This window comes from Acanthopagrus latus, chromosome 23 (assembly GCF_904848185.1).
Source record: "Acanthopagrus latus isolate v.2019 chromosome 23, fAcaLat1.1, whole genome shotgun sequence".
Classification (NCBI taxonomy): Eukaryota; Metazoa; Chordata; class Actinopteri; order Spariformes; family Sparidae; genus Acanthopagrus; species Acanthopagrus latus.
This window is the reverse complement of record NC_051061.1, coordinates 10487829-10504423: the sequence shown is the minus strand read 5'-3', so window position 1 is coordinate 10504423 and position 16595 is coordinate 10487829. Positions and strand designations below refer to the sequence as shown.

The window sequence follows — 16595 nt, the reverse complement described above, 5'->3', positions numbered from 1 at the left end:
ACCGAAATAACTTTGGGAACTAGAGCCAGAGAACCAAATCTACAAAAGTGTGTCATAAATAACATCAAAAATACAAAGTAATTTACAGCTTTTTTTTACTACATTATTTTGGATTACACTGATCTAGGAACTTAGATCAGTGTATCATCTCCAAACTGATTATAAAATACTTCACCTGATTTTAACTTTGGCACAAGGGTATGTACGAAATAACCGTTTCTTTTTGTACCCTCTCTGTCATTCACAGTTTTATTTTCATGGTATGTCAAATGATTTCTTGTACATGTGGACATTCTGAAATGTTTCATCTAGAATAATTGTACAAAAACATGTATATGGCAATCTGAACTTTGAATACAAATAATACAGATAGAGATTAGATGTATAAAATATATACATGTGTATATAACACAGACTCAATATCAGGTTCTCTCCAAATCATCTAACAATTTCATGATATATTTAGGAAAAGTTGAGGAACAATAAGCCCTGTAATAATTCCTTGATGTGAAATCTTGCCCAGGTATTAAATTATATTACTAATATACTGTGAGGTAGACATGATAGCGTCGCAGACACTGGAGTTAGAAGTAATAATCATGGAGCAGACATTTTCATTGCTCTAGTAGTCACAATTATGGCATATGTTTTGTTTTTTTCACTGTGAGAGCAGGGCCAACAAAGTGCCCATCAGCCAAACAACGAAACAAATGATGGAGCAGGCAGCTAGTACTACTTCCTCTGTGTTTTCACAACTTGTATTGTACCTTTATTTCACATAAACGTCACCTGAGCTTGAAGCAGGGCTGTGCCAGCAGCGGTCAGCACCAGCTACAGACTGCAGCTAAATCGGCTCGCTGCTGTTTACTTTAGCATCAGGTGCTAACAATAACGGCACAGGAATCTTTTGAGGAAATACCGCTCTTTGAAAGACATTATCAAGGTTTATGTTGCATCTGTTTTATAGCAGTTTAATGCCTGCTGACCCCAGTGGAAACAGAAAACCAGTGGTTAATTTAAGCTTTTTTTTTTTTTTTTAAATGCAACTCTTCTTCTTTAATATTTTGTTTTACCAGTGTACACAACTGTTCTGAATCAACTGTTAATGTGGTGAGAATATCTTGAAAAATTTTGAAGCCTTCCCTGTTCACGGCTGGTACAACTTCATACCGCTGGCCAAGCACCGAACTCTCACTGCCGAAGAGGCGGAGGAGGAGTGGGGCAGGTGAGGCAGGGAAGGAATGAGAATGAGCGGTTGCTCATCGTGAAGAAGAAATACACAAGTATTAAGTTCATAGAATAAGTGCAGAGACATCATTAAACTCCCTCAGTCTGGAATCCCATCTTAACTCAGTATACTGTATCATTTGTGTTACACAGATTTTCTTTTTCTTCCACCCCTCTCTTTATTGGACAGATGGGGAGAGCAAGACAAGGGCGAAGAAAGAGACGGGGAAAGGAAAAGGAAAGAAAAAGAAGAGGAAGAGCAACGAGGAGGCCTTGGAGGACAGTGACGACGGCGATTATGAGGGTCTATGAAAGCAGGTCAGATCATTGCAGATGTTGCACTAAAGGATTCACACTTCATGGAAGGACAATGTGTTTTTCCCTTCTTCAACTCTTTAACTTCATTTAATTTTGTTTTCCAAAAACAGTTCAGATGAAGAGCCAGAAAAAGGAAAACCCAGTAAAGCAGAGGAGCATCCTAAAGGTCTGACTGTTGAACATTACTGATCTTTTACTGAATAAAGAAGAGACACTGATGATCATAAACAAATCATTAAGATATAATGCACATAATTAAATGTAGAGAATGATCACTGGGCTATTAATAACTTGGCTGTGAGGAATAACATTATTACAGACATCTATTTCAGTGCATCTCAGTGTTTCTGACTGTCTCAACTGAATGAATGGCTTGTATTTAAACTGTTTGACTGTCACATATCTGTCCTTTCATAGGGATTGATGAGGCATCTGAAAGTGAGGAAGAGAGCGAGGAGGAGAAGCAGAATGAAGAGGAGGCAAAAGAGGAGGAAGAAGAGGAGGAGGGAAAGAAAACCCCGGTCCAGATGGAAAAGAAGAAGAAAAAAGGTAGTCGATAAATCACTAAATAATCCTTTTTTTGTTATAAACATTTTATATTATTTAATTACACTGTCTTAACTTTATGCTTTACACCTGCACTCACCTGTCAGCAAACTGTAACTCACTCTATTAACTGTATTCCTACATAAACACATATAACACATGCCTGAAAAGATTGAATACAAATAAGCTGATATATGCAAAAATCCATTTCAAATGATAAAAAGGGTAAAAAATAAGATTTTTGTGTCACAGACAGCAGCGGCGAGTCAGACAGCTCAGACGACAGTGATATCGAAGGAGAGACGGCCTCCGCTCTGTTCATGGTGATTATTGGATTGATATTTGTGCATGCGTGGCTGTTCTTGAGTCAGTATTGTTGCTTTGTCATAGCTCAGAGCAAATTCTATACACCAGCAGTGACTAATGTTGAGTTTTAGCAGCTATTATACTTTGGCAGTGAATGCATGAATAGTTCTGTTTTTCTTTGTTCTCATCAAATATCTGTCTCTAATTCCGTCTCTCAGAAGAAGCGCATGCCTCCTAAACGTGGAGGAGGGCGTGGCTCTGCTGGCAGCTCCAGGACCGGCAGTCGCCCCGGGACACCATCCATAGACTCCGCCTCCACCTCCAGTACACTCCGTGCTGCTGCCAGTAAACTAGAGCAAGGTGTGTGCTCATGCAACTCAAAACAGGACACATGATGGATCCAGCTGAAACTTGTTGTTCCTCTTGTTGCTCCATTAAATCGAAATCTCTCTCTCTCTCAGAGAGACTCTCGTACATTGTTACCAGTCTTCATATATTAAGTTATTTACTTATACCGAAATAACTTTGGGAACTAGAGCCAGAGAACCAAATCTACAAAAGTGTGTCATAAATAACATCAAAAATACAAAGTAACTTACAGCTTTTTTTTACTACATTATTTTGGATTACACTGATCTAGGAACTTAGATCAGTGTATCATCTCCAAACTGATTATAAAATACTTCACCTGATTTTAACTTTGGCACAAGGGTATGTACGAAATAACCGTTTCTTTTTGTACCCTTTCTGTCATTCACAGTTTTATTTTCATGGTATGTCAAATGATTTCTTGTACATGTGGACATTCTGAAATGTTTCATCTAGAATAATTATACAAAAACATGTATATGGCAATCTGAACTTTGAATACAAATAATACAGATAGAGATTAGATGTATAAAATATATACATGTGTATATAACACAGACTCAATATCAGGTTCTCTCCAAATCATCTAACAATTTCATGATATATTTAGGAAAAGTTGAGGAACAATAAGCCCTGTAATAATTCCTTGATGTGAAATCTTGCCCAGGTATTAAATTATATTACTAATATCATATGTATTACTTATTACTTATATCCTCATGTGCGGGCACTGTTGTAGTTGGCCACAAACCAGTCACAGGTCATCTTTATACCTAGATGAAAAACAAAGATGTGTCACTTTCAGCAGGTGTGGTATGGAGGCAAATATTTATGCAAAGCTGTAATTTGTATTTAGAGCAGAACAAAACTAACTTGTGCCTAATTTTTTTGTTATTTCATGATGATTGCAAAAAAAAAGCCATCGCTTACAGTGCAGAATCAAATATGAAAATTATCCTAAACACAACATGTTAGAACTTTAGCTATTAGTATCATGTGTTTATTCTGCCGTCTTTGTGCTGCTATATATGCACCGTGTCTAGATATGCTTAAGAAACTCTGTGCTAAAGCAACAGCAGTATCATTAAGATGCACAGTGATGCACAGTGAACTCTGACCTTCTTTGACGGGCGTAAAGGTGAAGTCCGGACGGTAGCGTCTTAGCTTGGCAATGCTCGTTGTCTTCCTGAGCTGGCCGTCCGACAGGCTGGTGTCATACTGATGATATGGGTCAAAGAGAGACTTGATATGAACTCTGTGGGTTTTGAGCTAAATAGGCTGCGTACAGCATAGTTTAATTAGAATCAAGAACAGGGTGCAGGATCACTTGGGAGTATTGAAAGGATACCTTTATTTCGCCCTTGAAGTCCAGAGCCTCTGCGATCATTTCCACAGCGTCTTTGATGGAGATCTCATCCTCTTCACCCACTGAAAAGAAATGAACAGTGACTGAGTGAGCTGCACATGTAGTGACTCTGCCTCGCATCACTGTGTTTTGAAGCAACAACGTCTGTACTCACCAGAGAGGATAATTGGTTGAATTTCATCATATTCTCTCAGGACCCAAACAATCAGACGGCCCACGTCCTGATAAGAAACACAGATCATGAGACCTAGTAGGCTTTCTTAGCTGACATGTAATAATGTAATCATACTTATTTATTCCTCGTACAGTCAGAGAGACATTTTATCCAAACCTATCCACTAACATATACTTAACATTCTTAAATCCCATCCTATACAGTAGACACACGACAGTTAAAGCTTGTAGATTTCATACCCAGGAAAGGGTGAACAGTCTTCTTGCAGCTCCAGTGCCACATACAGTCACAGGAGTTCCTTCCACTGTAAGAGAGACATAAGTTCTTATGTGTTATTCATTGCTCACAGCTTCTATGCATTGAGATGGATTGGGGAGTCTTATTTACTCACTTTTGGCTTTGTATGTCTTGCCGATGAGTGCCGACATCACATGGGCTGTGTCTATGTTGAAGTTGTCGTGGGGACCGAACACATTGGTCGGGATGACTGCAGTGTAACGATGGCCATACTGCTCGAAGTATCCCCTGTCAACAGAGACGCACATACAATGCCAATGAACACTTTTCAAGAGGAATTTGTGTTTTCTTGTATCCCCTAAGTGACTGAAAGGTGTGGCCATCAAAGTCGACAGATGACTCATGTTCGATTTCCGACATTCAACAGTAATCAAACAGCATTAAATGTCATCTTTAACTGGAAACTTCATAGCCCCCGTTTTGCTTAGGCAGCTGCCGTTAGCACCGTGGTGTCTGTAGCCAACAATATTATATGCACCCAAACCATCTTAATATTACCATCAACTTCTAATTTTGGTGTCTCAACCTAACCAAATAGTTTCTGTGCTTAAACCTAGCCAAGTCATTCTGGTGCCTAAACTTCATCAAGTTGTTTCGGCAGCTTCAAGGAAAGTTGTCAAGGTCCCAATATCTGACCGCACAGTTTAGGTGAATAACTCAAGCAAGTAGATTTGACGCCTAAGCCTAACCAAGTACTTCTTGGTGTCCAACGTTTTGGCATCAAAGCCTTGTTGGGGTGCCAAGACCTGATCAAGTAGTTTTGGTGAATAACTTAACCAAGTTGTTTTGGTGCTACAACCTAACTGAGAAGTGTTGGTGCCCAAACCAAAAATAGTTTTGGTGGCAAACCTTACATTGTAGTTTGGTACTTAAAACAAACATTGTAGTTTCTTGACCTGAGCTTAAACAAGTCGTTTTGGTTTCTAAACCTGACCAAGAAGTTTTTGTGCCGAAACCTCATCAATTAGTTTTGACACCTAGGTCTAGTAGAGGTGCAACAACCCAACCAAGCAGTTGTGGTAGACTGATGATGGGGCTGTGACATTATAGGCCAATTTCATATACACAGTTGATGAATTTGTTGTCAGCTATCCGTGCTGCATTCGACAGCTGTGACTGTGTTGCTTTTAGCTAGGATTAAGTGTTCAACTTCCTCATATTATTCTGATATTATAGCTTGCCCTGGCAGACTTGTCCATGTTTGTAATGAGTCGTATGCTGCAAAAATCTTCCTTGCTTCTGAACACAGTTAGATGTGGAAAACTCGACTCGAGCTTTTGATTTGATGAGAGCTTATAGCTTATTGTAGTTGTTTACGCTGCACATCTGCTTACCTGTTCTGAATATCAATCAGCCGTTTAGCATGGGAGTATCCAAAATTGGAGTCATGAGGTAATCCATTGTGTATCTAGGACAGAGATATGCAATACAGATAAAGCAAAGGTAAAACGATGGCCTTTTGATGGCTCTGTTCACATTGCACACCAATGATTAATGTCACTGAGAGAAACCAAAACTGAGAATTGTGATTGTACTTGGACTGAGCAAAACAATACCAGAACATTTGATGTCCCTTGATTTCAATGACTTTTCTGTATTTGCACAAAAAGCATATTTTTCAGCCTTCTCCAGGTCTTTAAATAGATACCCTCATAAATGGCTTTAAAATCAAGTTTGAAACATACCTAAACATTACTGATCAGTATAAAGGCAGAGTGTCTGACAAAAGAGCATTTGGGTTCAAGAAAAGCTTACCATGGTCTCATCAATGGGGTATGTGATTTTGTCAGGGAAGATGCAACTGGACAGGCAAGACACAACCTTGATGACGCCCGTGTCGTGGGCTGTTTGCAGCACGTTGTCGTTGATTCTGAGGTTGTCGCTCTGTGAAGGTGTTAAACTGTCACTGACTGGCCATTGCAGATAAAAAAACAATGTAGATGTTTCCACATATCCAAAAGTTTACAGTTTGCATTTTAGACAGCTGTGCTAGTGAATCATTTATGTACTGTACGCTAGGATTGTCTCACCAGAAAAAGCAGGTTGTCCCTCATGTGCTCATAGAGGCCCCCGACTTTTGCAGCGAGGTGGATGACATGAGTCGGACGGTGCTTCTTGAACACAGCTTTGGTCTGCCCGAGGTCTCTGTTCACATTTGTTTAAATTTGGTTGTAAAGATTGTAAAAACATACATGTTAGAAAAAGAACTCTGTCACCTCAGGGTGCCTGTTTGAATTCCTGTGCTGAAGTCTGATAGGAGAATCAGTGGCTCTCTTTTTTCAACTATTTAGGTGCCTCTGAGCAAGGTTGTTAACTCCCTACAACAGTGGAGTAGACTCAAAGCTAACACATTACATGTCTGATGAGATCAACAAGGGCGTAGCTCAGTGAGAGCATACAGGCTCAACCAGAGATGTGCAAACACAGATATGGGGCAGAGGCTCGGCCCACCCACACATTCTCTAATCCCACCCCGATGCTGCCGTACTGCCATTCATAATGACACAATTTTCAAAAAGTTCAGTATTCAAACATTTAATCGTCAAAGATACCTAAGCTGACGAGCTTGACAAGTATTCATGAAACCCTTTTGTGGGTCATGTTTGTTGACCAGCCTCTTCCTTAAAGGAAGTTTCCATTATTCAGCATATGAAGGTAGATGTCAGGCTCAATGCCAGAATGTTTCTGTAGAGAGAGAGGGAGTGGTGACCTACACTGTTAACTCAGCTGTTTGTTTAAACAGAAAACTCAATTACATGATTGTTTTCATAACAACAGTGAGACCAGCAGGTCAGACAGGAACATTCATCTCTATCTCATAAGCTCTGCACTGTGATTGGCAGCTGATAAAAACGACTTTCACAAGATAAACCGGCTAAAGACTGTGCACCAGGAACAGCACCAGAATTGTTCAGAATTAATAATAATATGAGGACAAACACACCTAGCTGAGCCCATGTAACATTTTCAGTACAACCACAAAATCCCAAACCTGCAGAAATGCTCAACATTGCTCAATGGTGCATATTATAAAATTAAATAGAAGTTATATCTGTGTACATATGTAAATTCATCTACTAAGGTGGGACATTTTTTTCTACAGTAGACTACTTAATTACTCTCCACCACCACACATCAATTACGTTCATGTCATTTGTTTGCAGGAAGCCGCTGGTACAAAAGTAAAACTGAAGCAACTTCATTACCGAAGATCAGCATCTTTGGAAGAGAGGAAGATCCATTCCTCTCCCTCCCGTTTCAGACCTTCGTTCATCACCACATGCTCAATGGCTTTGCCCAACATCCCAGATCCACCAGTCACCATCACACGCACTGGCCCAGCTTTGGTGTCCGACTCCATCTTCTCTATGTGTGCTGGTTGTTCTGTATTACGAGGAAATAATAATAACATTAATGATAATAATAACAATAATAAATTAAGACTCTCAGCTGAACAAATATCAGTAAACTAAACAGCCTCTCTGTTCCTTACCTTTGAGTTGATAAACTGAGGTGGGCAACACTGGGCGGTCTTTATAATGCTGCTGACAACCTGTCAGACAAACAGAACTGGTTTCTCCCTTCAGCCATTATGCATTTGTTTCTTTTAGATATTCAGCCAAGGCCGTCCCAGCTCCATCAGTCACCAGCACATGCATGGTGACAAAGGCAACGATGCTGCTCTGCAACTCCTGTCAATTGTAATTAGTAACTAGTAACATCTCGTCGGAGGGTGGAGTGGCTGAGCCTTTGTCTTTTGTCCCCTTTCGTTATTTTGTTACTCTGTTCTTGTCTGGTGCCACACCCAAATGCCATCAAGAGAAAAAGGAGTGCTGTATAGCAAATTGTCTTTTTTGAGGTTTTGAGAGTTGCTAATTCTCTCCAGGATTACACACACTCGGTGTGATGAATCAGATGGAGAGAAGACCCAAGCAGAATGTTCTCTGTAGACTTTCAGATTGTCTTGCCTTACATACTGTCATGGTAACAACAGGACAACAGACCTCATGACAGGTGTTGGTGTTGATCATGCATTCCCCAGGACAATGGCCATTTAACCATCTACTAATCTGACTTCCTGACAACCACTGAGGCAAAGAGATCACACACATGCTTTGCAGGGATGCGTGCGAACACACGCACACACACACACACACACACACACACTCACTGACATGTGCACACAAATTCACCTGAGGAGTCTTGCTGGGGAGAAGTAGAGGTAATTGGGTCTTCATCCTCAGGATCAGACAGCATTTGTGGAGACATATGTGTTGCTGCGGAGGTAGATAGCTCCTCATCCTGGCTGGTGGCAGAGGGTGCTCCAAAATATTTAAAAAGTGCCCCTGCATTTGCATTAAAATACAACATAAATGATCAATGCATGAAGAGCACAATTAAAAAAATAATGGATTATGTGAAACTATTAGCTTTTATTCACAATATTATTATGACTGAAATGTGATTTATGTGGAATGAATTTGTGATGTGATTGACTTTATCTGACTAATTGCATTGGTTTTGCTCTATGAATATGAATCGCCTGCTCCCCGCCCCAGTAGTTGAACCTGTGCCGCCACCACTCTCCCCATCATTGACTTTATGTGTATATGAGTGATACAAAAACGGGAGGAAATGAATGCAAACAAATGAAATAATAATAATATGTTTTTTTTTAAACTTTATTTTATGATAAAAAAAAAATTGTAGGTACTGCCCTTTTCTGACTTTGAGCTCCTGCCCCTCTAAATCTTGACGTCCCTGCACAACATCATATAACAAGGAAATGCATGTGTTTGATAACTGTGGTGTTTTCATACCGCTGTTTTTTTGTTTTGTTTTGTTTTGTTTTGTTTTTTGACATCCCTTTGCAAAACAGGAATGTATTTATTCATTAAAAAAAACAAAAAAAAAACACACACACACAAAAAGGGCAGGGGCTCAAACACCCCTTGTGCCCTATGTGTGCCCATGCTTGGAGCGGGCTCAGTGGATGCTGAGGCTCATAGTGTGCAGAGGTCACCAACTTTCTGCAGAGTCAATCACTACGGACCTCCTAACTTCATGTGGCCTTCAGATTAGCTCAAGAACAGTGCGTAGAGAGCTTCGTGGAATGTGTTTCCATGGCCGAGCAGCTGCATCCAAACCATACATCAGCAAGTGCAATTCAAAGTGTTGGATGCAGTGGTGTAAAGCACGCAGCCACTGGACTCTAGAGAAATGGAGACGTGTTCTCTGGAGTGATGAATTGCACTTCTCCATCTGATGAACGAGTCTGGGTTTAGTGGTTGCCAGGAGAACAGTACTTGTCTGACTGCATTGTGTAAAGTTTGGTGGAGGGGGGATTATAGTGTGGGGTTGTTTTTCAGGACCTGGGCTTGGCCCCTTAGTTTCAGTGAAAGGAGCTCTGAATGCTTCAGCATACCAAGAGATGTTGGACAATTCCATGCTCCCAACTTTGTAGGAACAGTTTGGGGATGGCCCCTTCCTGTTCCAACATGACTGCACCAGTGCACAAAGCGAGGTCCATAAAGACATGGAGGAGAGAGTTTGGTGTGGATGAACTTGACTGGCCTGCACAGAGTTTTGACCTCAACCTGATAGAACACATTTGGGATGAATTGGAGCGGAGACTGAGAGCCAGGCCTTCCTGTCCAACATCAGCGTGTGACCTCACAAATGTGCTTTTGGAAGAATGGTCAAAAAAATCCCATAAACTCTCCTAAACCTTGTGGAAAGCTTCCCAGAAGAGATGAAGGTGTTTTAGCTGCAAAGGGAGGACCAACATTATACTAAACACTATGGATTAAGAATGGGATGTCACTTAAATTCATATGCGAGTCTCAACGCAGGTGAGCGAATACTTGTGGCAATACAGTGTATATATACTCTTTCAAAAGAACGTGTAGATTGATCACGTCATGAAGTTAAATCTGCAAATACAGGTGGACCAAACAGACTACTAGTGGAAATACTTCTGTTTCGAACGTAATACTTTTATTTTTATATTTCGTTACAAGTGATAATGTCAGCTTCAGAGTTTTAGCGTGAAGTCGGGACTCCTTAGTCTTCTTTGGTCTTCAAGTAGTTCTTGCAAAGCTTTGAGGTGTGTTTGGGCTCATAGTCCTGCTGCAGTCTGAATCTCTCTGTACAAAGATGCAAAGCAGAGGGTGCGGCCTGTCTCTGAGTTCCTGAAATGTTTGACTTCCATGCACTGCCCCCCTTTTTACACCTTAGTCTAGCTTTGACTTGACTTGACTTGATACTGCAGTAGGACCAAACACGCCTCAAAGCTTTGTGAGAGATACTTGAACTGAACCTGTTTGAGCACGCTGGAAGAAAACATGGCAAGAACTCCTTTCTACTATGTAGAGAACAGGATGGAGGAATTGTATTATTTGCACGTCTACAAACTCTTAGTTATCAATAGTATTTAGATTACATTTTTTTAATAACACAAAACCATCAGTAGCCGCTGAGCATGATTGACAAGTTTAACTTGCATTTCACTTTATGTACACAGAGGCTCTGGATTATCCAGAATTAGAAGGACACACAAAAATTATTTATTTAAACTGAAATCCTTTCCAGAAGTGACAGGAAACTGAAATGACGTTCAAACTACAGGCCAAAATGATGGAGTTGTTGTGGAAGGTTGTGGTAGAAAATTGCTGCTAGCTAGCAAAACTTGATGCCCAAATGAATGACATCCCATAATGGTGGACTCAATCCCTGTAATGAAAATATGAATACTGTAATACATGTGCGACGAACAGATCAATTCGGTATCCTCGACTGTGACAGGTGTGACCTGACCTTCTGATCAGTATTTCATAATGCACACAGTGTAAATCATTGCAACGGCCGTGAATGTCCTGGACACTTCATCATAGATGCATATGGTGAAAATACATTAACCATGAAAAGTTTAGGGATGTCACCTTTGACATATAAATAAATGGAGATCACCTGCATAATCCTTTGAATTCATGTTCTGTTCATTTTACGCACTGAAGTGTGTTGACAGATCTCAAGGAGTACGAATTGTTGCTTGAGAAGAAGCTGCATGTAATCGGACAAACTGCCTCCAGTTATGTCACTCAGTGGCTTAACTGCATTGTGGGCAATGTAGGCATCAGGCTTTCAAAAGCAAGAAAGAATGTGTGGAACAAACACACAATATCTCTGCTATGCTGGAGCCATTTTCCAACTTTGTTCCACACATGCAGCAGTACCCCGCACAACATTTAATACGTAAAATTGGTGGAGTTGCTCTCTAAAATCCAGGCTGAGGCGAAGAGGGTGTCAGCTCGGAAGGTTGCGACAGATGACGGAGATACGACGCAGCCGAGGCACTTTCTTTCCGTTGAACACGGACTCCTCATCTTTCAGGATCTCGTGCGTGAAGTTATATCTGGCCTCGTCCCTGTGTGGGTGTGAAGAGGACAGGATGGAACGACAGGACTGCGCTGGTTTAAGCGACAATTTCTTTTACAGTTGTTTAAGAACACAAGTCACATGTGGTATAATGATTGTTGCCGTATCGTTCAGAACAGAAATACAACTGTTACAAATACTGCACTGACACAATCTTTGCATCATAATAGGATACCAAGAAAAGAAAGGGTAATTCAGAGTTCTTTTCCTTGTGCCCAGATTTGGAGATAAGTAACCTGTATGTGTATTCATAAGTATGTGTTGGTTCACTGCCTTTGACATCCTGTAGTAGAGCAACAGGCAGAACAGCATTGTGAGGTAAAAATATTTTAGTACAATATATATATAACCTCAGTATGTAGAGGGAGTGTCGGGGCAGCAGCAGGTCCAGCCATTCATCGGCGGCGCCCTCTTTTACCAAGCGCATGATGCTATCAGACAGAAGACTCAATCCAGCAATGGTGCTCCCACAGAACTGAAAAATCAGAGAGTGGACAGGAAGAATTACAGGCAGAGCACAACTGGGATAGCAGCACAGTCCATGCAAGATAGTGTCCATGTGAAAACCAGACATTAGTGATTGTTGTTGATAAATGACAAAAAAGAGGAAGAAAAAGGGAAACCTATGGAATTAAAATCATGCCAAAACGTCACAAACACACAAAACATTTTTAGCTCACACTCAAAGATTCGCCAGGACGATTCCCATCCCCGCACAAAATTTAAATGAGGCGTCTACGTATATAGGTCTATGGTATCTCCTGTTGGTGGCCTTGAATAAAATAAAAATAAAATAAAATTGGGGGGGAATCGACCTAGCGGCCTTACATTGACTCAACAGCGCCACCTGCTGTTGTTGAGTGCAAATTACAGGAAACTTGTTAGAAAGTTCGCTGGCATTTGTGTGTGAATCTGCAAGGTGGAAAATTAGTGCCAAAAGTCGCATGACAGTTTTTTGTACTTGAGGGATTTTTTTTGTAATTAAAGAGACATGCTTCTTTGTATGTGTAAAACATGCTGTATTTGTTTCTGAAGCATGATGTATTTGTTTGACCGGTATGTTTCTTATAAGCAAAACAAAATGCAGTAGTTTGTGAATGATGTTTTATACAACACTGAGTTTGTTTGTGAATCATTGGGCCTGAATAAAACATGTTTTGTGTGTTTGTGGAGTTCTCCAACTCCATACAAACCTACCTTGACGCTGTCAATATGAGGCTTGATGTAGCCGGTCTTGTCTAGATCCAGAATGTGCACAGGCCCGAGGAGTGGACTGCCCTCAGGAAATGCTGCAGATCGGACCCGATTCAGGACCTCCTCACACGCCGCCCCCCAGCTCAAACGCTCAGTCTCACGGTACCCGTGAATAGCCTGAATGTGGGAAAGCGATCACGGCACAAATAAAGTCACTTTCACTTCAAACATGTTTGCGCATTACCTTTTTACACAGTCTTTCAATTTAAAAGCCATTGCATTGACAAGCTGCCTGCGTGAATCATTCTTTTGTCAAGAGTGTGTGGCTTTTCCCAATGATGGCATCTTTTTGGGAGATGATGTTCAGAAATACTTTGTTTTTACCGTTTGCCCCCTTGACCCAGAAAAAACACAAGTCCATTACACGTGTTGCATTCTTGCTTATATTGTGATTTTACAGTGATGTAAAAAGTTCCATCAGCCATAATTGACTAAAAGTAAAATATATTGTGTTAGAATATTACTTTGGTAGTAATAAAGTTACCCATTCAAATATATTAAAAGTACAAGATTCAAAAATACACTGTATACTGTAGGTTGACTGCTTTTCAGATACAATATCTTCTGGATACATTTCTCACTTGAGGTCTAATGCAGCAAGTAATCTAGGGGTGTATCAAAATATCGATACTACAATATATCACAATATTTCGTCTTGAGGTACGTTACTGATACACTGGTGCCAAATTTCTATATTTAATAATATTTAAGTTGTGATCTGTGTGTATTAAGAAGAGCGACTGTGCAGGATACACTTTGTTTTACTTGGCTGTCATTTATGTGAAATTGATTGACAGTGTTTTGTAATTCCTCTGAAATGGATTCAGTGCAGTGACTTAATTCTGAATTTCCCCAGTGACACAGATATCGTGATGTATCGTGGATGAAATTTCTTGCAATATATCGATTATCGCAGAGTCGCTGAATCTTGATATTATCGTTATCGTGGGCAAAATATCGTGATAGTATCGTATCACGGGGTACCTGGTGATACTCCGCCCTAATGTAATCAGCCAAGAAACTAGAACCTAAAGTTATAAAGCCTACTACGTTTGTCTCCAAAAAGCAGCCGGGAGCTCAAGTCTGAAGCCACAAAGTACCTTCAATTTTATTTAAAAGGTGCAACATCTAAGACTTTCGGTTGAAAACACTCAAAAACGAGCCAAAAGTATTGGCAGAATGCGAAGAAACAGCAGGTTTGACGTCAAAACCTAAACAAACTTTATCTACAACTTGAAAATGTTTGTTTTTTTCTCAATTGGCAGACATCACATGTGCGATTTATGGCACAACTGAAGTGGGCTCAAAAGAATTTATCTCTCTCCGTTCACCACCATTCAATGTTCTAATAAAACTCAGATCTGGGGAGGTGGAGACTCTGGCTCTACGCTGCCCTCACTTCCTTGGGAGCGTGAAAGTGACAGGTGTCGCATACTGCACCTTTAGCGCACTTCTTGAGTAAATGCCCTTACACTAACACTCCATAGGACCAGGACACTCTTAAAAAACGGATTCACATTAAACAACACATTGAAACATACAGTGAATAAAGTCCACGCGTAAGGTGGCTGTAGGTGGATACACCTGGGTGCAGCGGTCCTTTTAGCCGTCAGCCACGCGCTTCTGCACGTCACTTACATCGTCCCAGTGGTCAAACTCGTAGCGTTTCTTCTTCAGGCCCGGCTCCAGCTCTCGCAGCAGAGCCCCCTCCTCCTCCTCGCTGATGAAGGCCGTCCTCACCTCCACCTTAGAGCCGAGCCTCTGCACGACCTCCCGGCTCGACCCGACGACCAGGCCGCTGCCGGCGCAGGAGCTCAGGCGACGCGTGTGACCGCAGCACAGAGCTGCTCTGCGGATTCGAGTCAACACGGCCAGCCGCGGTCTCATCCTCCCGTCCGCGGCACCGGCGGTCGAAGCTCGCTACGCACCGCTGTTTACCTTCTGCCGCGCTTTGGTCCCGTCGACACAGGTCAAGCGGCGGTGTGGGGCGCCATGTTGCAAGCGCGGTGCATGCTGGGGGACGTAGTCTCTCAGCGGTAAAACGTTTTGAATAAAAGCCTCAGAAACTCTCTTGTTTGCCGATCTAAACAGTCACTTGGGAATGTAGGCTACATGAGTTTGACAACGTTCAACACATGTCCTACAAATGACTAATCTTGGGAAGGTGAAATTTAGTCTCTTATTCACAACCCAATTATTTTAATACATTGCCATTTTCAGATGCATATGTTTTCTGTATGATGCCTCCTCCTCACAGAAATAGCCACATTCTCCACATAGATCTGTAGAATCGGCTAACTGTTGTGAATGTCACATGATAAGGATCCCTGACCATGAAGGCTGGACGAGCGCACAGTGATGGACAGTGGGGGACACATTTGAATCGCCATCAGTGCGTTCAAATTCTATGAGGTGATCGCCAAACAGCCAGCAAACAGCGCATGTGTGTGTGTATCGCGTTTATATTCGCTTTGGGACATGAACGCGCAGAGGCAGGAGGTGTGGCAGGTGTTTGCAGTTCCCCCCTTTGACCACCGGGGGGCAGTGAACGCTCATGATTGTAAGCGCACCCAGGTCCACTGTCCATCTGGCCAACACTTTCAAAGTAAAACATTCAAAGTGAAAGTGATGTTTCTAATTCATCCACTGCCAAGTGTGGACGAAGCGCTCTCATTAAGATGTATTTTGTTTGCAGCGCTGGTTACTGGAAGCGATTAAACAACTACCTGTACCTGAATTTTCTTTCTTGATACGATTAGTAAGTTCATTTTAGTTCAAAACTATTGAAACCTTATTTGTTAACTATGTAACGTGTAGATGACAATTAAAGGCAAACACTGCAGGTGACTACAGTAAAATCTTTAGCTAGTATATTTCACCATGAAACTTCCCCCTGTTAATTACCTATGTTGAGACAATGATTTTTTTGTATTACAATTGTTCTGATATTTTGTTGAAATATGCACGTTAGGCTATCTAATTAGGTATGTAGTAATTTGCAGTGATCAGAACTAAAGTAAACACCTGAATGTGTATTTTGAATGTTTTCTTTTGAGGCCTGACTGTTAAATCAGTCGGTCTATCACAGATGTGTCAGTATCAGCGTACAAGTTGTTCAATATGTATGAAAACTTTATTTTTTAGAAGTAATGAAGTTGAAACAATAAAGTGAAATAATGAAACAATTTAAAATGACTCATTTCCTATTTAAGTAGACCTTTTCAGTGCACTGATGTAATTTCAAATCAAAATCAAGATCAAAATCCTGCCTCTGATTGATACTTTAGGCACAGTTGTCTG

The 16595-nt window shown here is 41.0% G+C and overlaps 2 protein-coding genes across 4 annotated transcripts; both read right to left on the bottom strand.

The window, feature by feature from the left end:
• Positions 1-3120: 3120 nt before the first annotated feature.
• On the bottom strand, positions 3121-9950 carry LOC119014373 (GDP-L-fucose synthase-like). 3 transcript variants are annotated; one of them, XM_037089477.1, is made up of 12 exons: positions 8798-9950; positions 8098-8157; positions 7811-7988; positions 6635-6749; positions 6360-6488; positions 5939-6012; positions 4699-4832; positions 4547-4611; positions 4287-4353; positions 4115-4194; positions 3885-3984; positions 3121-3539 (listed from the first exon to the last, which is right to left on the bottom strand). In XM_037089477.1, exons 1-12 carry the CDS (start codon positions 8973-8975, stop codon positions 3484-3486), a joined length of 1236 nt encoding a protein of 411 aa, XP_036945372.1. In that variant the 5' UTR covers positions 8976-9950; the 3' UTR covers positions 3121-3483. The 3 variants fall into 3 exon arrangements, with proteins under 3 accessions (XP_036945372.1, XP_036945374.1, XP_036945375.1); XM_037089479.1 differs by lacking the exon at positions 8098-8157 and having other exon boundaries at positions 8798-9949; XM_037089480.1 differs by lacking the exons at positions 8098-8157; positions 8798-9950 and adding an exon at positions 7157-7289 and having other exon boundaries at positions 7811-7922.
• A 632-nt stretch (positions 9951-10582) lies between these two features.
• On the bottom strand, positions 10583-16350 carry alkbh7 (alkB homolog 7). The gene is made up of 4 exons (XM_037089969.1): positions 14934-16350; positions 13239-13412; positions 12392-12516; positions 10583-12030 (listed from the first exon to the last, which is right to left on the bottom strand). Exons 1-4 carry the CDS (start codon positions 15180-15182, stop codon positions 11910-11912), a joined length of 669 nt encoding a protein of 222 aa, XP_036945864.1. The 5' UTR covers positions 15183-16350; the 3' UTR covers positions 10583-11909.
• Between the last annotated feature and the right edge of the window lie 245 nt (positions 16351-16595).

Bases quoted from the DNA above. Each gene is read 5' to 3' on its own strand.
- alkbh7 (XM_037089969.1), bottom strand. From the start codon at position 15,182: ATGAGACCGCGGCTGGCCGTGTTGACTCGAATCCGCAGAGCAGCTCTG. The intron at 13,413-14,933 runs GTAAGTGACGTG...TCCCACATTCAG, and splicing joins AGTTTGACCACTGGGACGAT to GCTATTCACGGGTACCGTGA. The intron at 12,031-12,391 runs GTTATATATATA...ACACCCACACAG, and splicing joins CACTCCCTCTACATACTGAG to GGACGAGGCCAGATATAACT.
- LOC119014373 (XM_037089477.1), bottom strand. From the start codon at position 8,975: ATGTTGTATTTTAATGCAAATGCAGGGGCACTTTTTAAATATTTTGGA. The intron at 4,612-4,698 runs GTGAGTAAATAA...TCTCTCTTACAG, and splicing joins CAAGACATACAAAGCCAAAA to TGGAAGGAACTCCTGTGACT. The intron at 3,540-3,884 runs GTCAGAGTTCAC...TTTTTCATCTAG, and splicing joins CTTTACGCCCGTCAAAGAAG to GTATAAAGATGACCTGTGAC.